The 4423-nt window shown below is 60.0% G+C and overlaps 1 protein-coding gene across 1 annotated transcript in view; it reads right to left on the reverse strand.

The window, feature by feature from the left end:
* Window positions 1-2138, reverse strand: part of LOC141370357 (uncharacterized) — a 3965-nt gene extending 1827 nt beyond the window's left edge. Inside the window, exons 1-3 of the mRNA XM_073879083.1 lie at window positions 2087-2138; window positions 1650-1944; window positions 3-887 (exon numbers count right to left, since the gene is read on the reverse strand). Of these exons, the coding sequence (XP_073735184.1) occupies window positions 3-887; window positions 1650-1944; window positions 2087-2138 (1232 nt within the window). The remainder of the gene's footprint in view (window positions 1-2; window positions 888-1649; window positions 1945-2086) is intronic.
* Between the last annotated feature and the right edge of the window lie 2285 nt (window positions 2139-4423).

The following is a 4423-nucleotide window of genomic DNA, read 5'->3' on the forward strand; positions in this document are numbered from 1 at the left end:
GCGGCGCGGCCGGCGGCGGCTGCGGCGGGGCCGGCGGCGCGGCCGCCGCCGCCTCCTGCTGCCCGACTCGCCGGACCCCGCGCGCCCTCCCGGCGGCCACCATCAACGCCGAGAGCTTGACCCCGCACAGGGCGCAGCGCCGGTCGGCTGCCCGGCCGCGTTCCAGGCACAGTTTACAGAAGGTGTGGCCGCACGACAAGGACACGGGGTCTGACAGAAACCCATGGCACTTCCGGCACTTGAAGCCGTCCCACACCTCGGTGGCCGTGGCGGCCGTTGGCGCCCCTGCCTCTTCCGCCGCAGCCTCACGCCTCGCCGCACCGCTTCTGTCCGGGGGCGCCGGCGGCAGCGCCTCGCCTGGAGGGACGTTCTGGGCCAGGCAGCGCACCAGTTGTTCCAGCTGCTCGGCCACCAGCTGCTGCCGCTCGGAGAGCTGTCTGTACACCTCGAAGGCTTCCCGGAGACGCCCCCCCGACGCCAGGGCGTCAGCCTTCTGGAGCAGGACTTTGCACTCGGGCGTCGAGGGACTCGGAGGCTGCTCCCCCGGCCCCGGCTCCGGCTCCCGAGTGGCTAAAGGTGCGGGGCCTTCTGTAGCCGCCTCGGGCTGGGGGCCCATGTCGCCGCGGGCCGCGGATGTCGCGGGCTCCGCCAGTTCTAAGTTGTTGCCGCCGAGCTCGGCGGGCAAGCTCAACATCTGTCCGGTCTGAAGCGAATCGATAGAGAGACAGGCGCGCCGGGAAGAGGCGTCTAGGGGGCCAGAGACCCAGAGCAGAGAGCAGCGACTGACGAGAATCCCGACTGCCACGGCCGCCGCGTTGCCGCGCGCCGGTCCCTGCCGCGCCTCCAGGAGCGCGATGCCGGCCGCCCCGCGCCGACTAATAACTGTCCTGTCTCAGCAAAGTGTTATATAAAACAGTACCACGTGACGCGCCGCCACGCCGCTCATTGGCCGGCGGCAGGGAAATTGTTACAAAACCAGTTTTGTAACAGTGTTGCGCTTGCTTCTTTTGGCTTCGCTTTTCTTGGCGTCTTTTTGAGGTTGTTTATGTTTACTCTCCTCCTTATTTCCCCCTCACAATGTGGTTGCTTTTCTGAGGAGAGGGAGGGAAAAAAACCCGAAGTCTTCTCCCGGGTTTCTCGGTCACCAAACCCTACCCGATCCCACCTTCAAACCCGCCGGGAGACCGGTCCCCTCGGCACGCCGTTCGCGGGCGGCCCTCCCCCAGCCCATTCCTCGAGACCCTAAGACCTCGAGGTGCGCAGCCAGCCAAATCTCTGAGGAGACGCGGAAGGCTCGCCCGCCTAGGGGCTACGGTTGACGTCGGCAGAGGGAAGCGTGTGGGGACGGTCCCCGGGAAGCCCACACCCCCCCCACTCCAGTTCCGGCCGCGGCTCGCGAGCCCTGGGAGCCCCGTCCCGGCTGCTCACATTCGGGGTCCCTAACCGCCTTCCCTGGGGAGCCCCCCCCCCCCGCAAAGATAGTGACTGTAAGTCATCCGAGGGCGCTTCTGTGCTGGGAGCCACCCGGAGCAGCGGGCCCGGCGGGCGCACAAGTTGGGTGGCGCTCGCCGAGGGGCGAGGGACCCGTCAGGAAGATGCACTTGCCGGACGGGGCCCAGCCGAGGTGCCTCGCGTGCTCCGCGCCTCACCTCGCTCCCGCCAGCGCCAGAACCTGCGGCGGGCGGGCACGAGGCCCTGGGGGCGCACCAGGGGGGCTGTGGGGGCCACGAGGGGGCGCGGCCACGAGAACTCCGCTCGGATCAGCGGGTCCCCTGGGGGCGTGGGACAACCGCAGGCGGGACCGGAACCGAGAGCGCCCCTCCGGGGAAAGTCCGCGAGTCCTGGCGCGCTCGAGCGGCGGGCCGAGCTGCGTCCAGGTTCGCTGCTCCGGAGCAGCGCCGCGTTCTCGGCCCCGGCGCGTCGCAGCTGGGGGCTGCGCGGGGGCTGTGTGCAGGCGGCGGTGCTGGGCTCACGGTAGCTGGGCGGCCTCGAGGGTGCCCCGCTTCCTTCCAGAAGGCCCGTGTCAACTGCTCACGCGATCTCTCTCCACCCCTCGCCCTCAGAAGTTGACGGGAGCCACACGCACAAACGAAGAGGCTTCGAGACCTAAAGGAATAAGGCACAGCCCCCACGGCCATGCTGCTGCGAGCAAGGGCGCGGGGTCTGGGCTGGCCTCTGGCTCCGGGAGCCCCCAGGGCCTGCGGGCTCGGGCTCGGGGCAGTGTCTGGAGCCGCGCGCGGGGGCCCAGCGCCGCCCCAGCGCCTGAAGACCTGCAGTTGGCTCCCGCTGTGGCCATTTCCTAGTTGAGGGACCTTGGGCAAGTGACCTAAACTCTAGGAACCGATGTGTGGGGTTCTGAACACATGTCAGGGATGATCTTAGTCGGGATCAAGTCATGTTTCAGAGCTGGGGACCACAGGCTCCGTCAGGGCTCTATGTCTCTTTAGGGCGTTAATCTCCCCTCGAATCAACACCAAAGCCCCAAAAAACAAGTACACTGTCGTGCAGCAATTTCTAGAGCCTCCCTCTGGTAAGACAGGACTGGGGAATGGGTCAGAGGGGAGAAGGAACGCTGGGACAGCGGGGAGAGAGACCAAGAAAAGAAACCAAGGAGCTCAGGATGTAGCCAGGAAGGCATAAGGCGCTCATAGGAAAACTTGCCTTGTAGCCCTAGCTTTGCCATGACTTGCTATGAGACCCTAAGCAAGTTCTCCACTCAGGCCTTAGTTTCTCCGGATCTCGAAGGTTCTCTCCAGCCCTCGCCTTCAGTGGCTTCTATCCTAAGACTGAATTTCATGATAACCAACTCAACTACTTAAGTACAAGACTAGTCCAGATGCTGGGGGTGGCGGTGGCTTGGACAAGGGAGTGAAGTCAGCAGTAGTAGAAGGACAGGGACAGCTAGACTGCTGTCCTCTTCATCAGGGTCAGGACTGAGCTAGATTTTAAAGATAGAGAAGTCAGGGGACTGGCCAAGAGGGGAGGACATGGCCATGCCAGGCAGCGGAGGAGGGAAGCCCCTTTCACCCTTCAAATAGCCCCGCTGTTGAATGGGCTCGGTCTTAGTCCATTCAGGTGGCCATAATAAACTACTATAGACTGGGTGGCTTATAAGAAACAGAAATTTATTTATCACACTTCTGGAGACTGAACAAGATTGAGATCAAGACTCCTGCAGATCTGGTGTCTGGTGAGGGCCCACTTCCTGGTTCATAGGCAGCCATCTTCCCGCTGTGTCCTCAAATGGTGGAAGGTGAGTGATCTCTCCAGCATCTCTTTTAAAAGGGCACTAATTCCATTCATGAGAGTGAGAGCCCTTTTGATTTAATCACCTCCCAAGGGCCCCACCTCCAAATACCATCACATTAGGGATTAGTTTTCAACAAATAAATGGGGGGGGGTGACACAAACCTTCAGTCTATAGCAGGGTCCCCAACATTAATTATTTTTCTGCCCCTTCTGACACCTATAAGGAGGGACAGTCTGTAGGTAATGGGCAGGTAAGGAGAGGTAATGAAAGGGCCATGAGATGGATAATGATGAAAACTTAATTCAAGATCCTCATCCCTTTGACAAGTTTTAAAAAAGATGTTGGTTACTGCCAGTTGTCTTCCGGATGCAGTTCTGAGATGTGCCTTGCTCCCTGGACCACCTTGATGGGTAAACATCCTCTGGGTTGGTTTCCCTCCCTTGCCCATCGGGGTTGGAGGGGGCAAGGAGAAGGCCAAGGCAAGTCAGGCAGTAGGTTTCAGTCCTGCAGGCATGGCGTAGAGATGCTCTCACCAGGTAGCCCCCTTTGGCATCTGTGTGTGCCCAAAGCTGACCATGAATTTGGCCAGGAATGTTAATAGCTGCCAGGGTGATGCAGGGTGCACTGGTACCGAAAACAGGCAGCACCATGTACTCATTTCCAGACAGACTTCATCAGAGTTTTCCATTGTCTTTGCGTATCAGGACTGCCTGTAGAATAACACCAAATGGGCTTCTATGGAATTCTGGAAAACATTACCACAGTGGCTTTCTTCCCTTCTTTATTTAAAGTAAACAAACATTACCTCGATATACATTTGTGGACCAACTCAAAAGTCTCCTACTCAAAACTTCCTCCGGAACCTCTGAGCTCACTAATAGGAGCTCCCTACAAAGGAGGGGAGGGGAGAGATGGACAACACTCTTTCAGATGCAAATATTCCCTTCGGAGTGCCTGGTGCTTCAAACCTCCCTTTAATTTGCTAGGATCCCCCTTGTGGCTAAGGTTGACCATGGGGCGGGCAGGAAGAGCAAGGGTTGATCTGCACTTCCTTTTCCAGTGACTACAGCAAGTTTTCCGACTGGGCGCTGAGGAACCTCTCTGGGGCCCAGAGGAGACAGCTGGTGGGGCTCTACCCTAGCTCCCTTCAAGGGCAGCACTGCATCTGTTGGT

The sequence above is a fragment of the Callorhinus ursinus genome, unplaced genomic scaffold (assembly GCF_003265705.2).
Source record: "Callorhinus ursinus isolate GAN/ISIS: 27379988/994484 unplaced genomic scaffold, GSC_fseal_2.0 scaffold33, whole genome shotgun sequence".
Taxonomy (NCBI): Eukaryota; Metazoa; Chordata; class Mammalia; order Carnivora; family Otariidae; genus Callorhinus; species Callorhinus ursinus.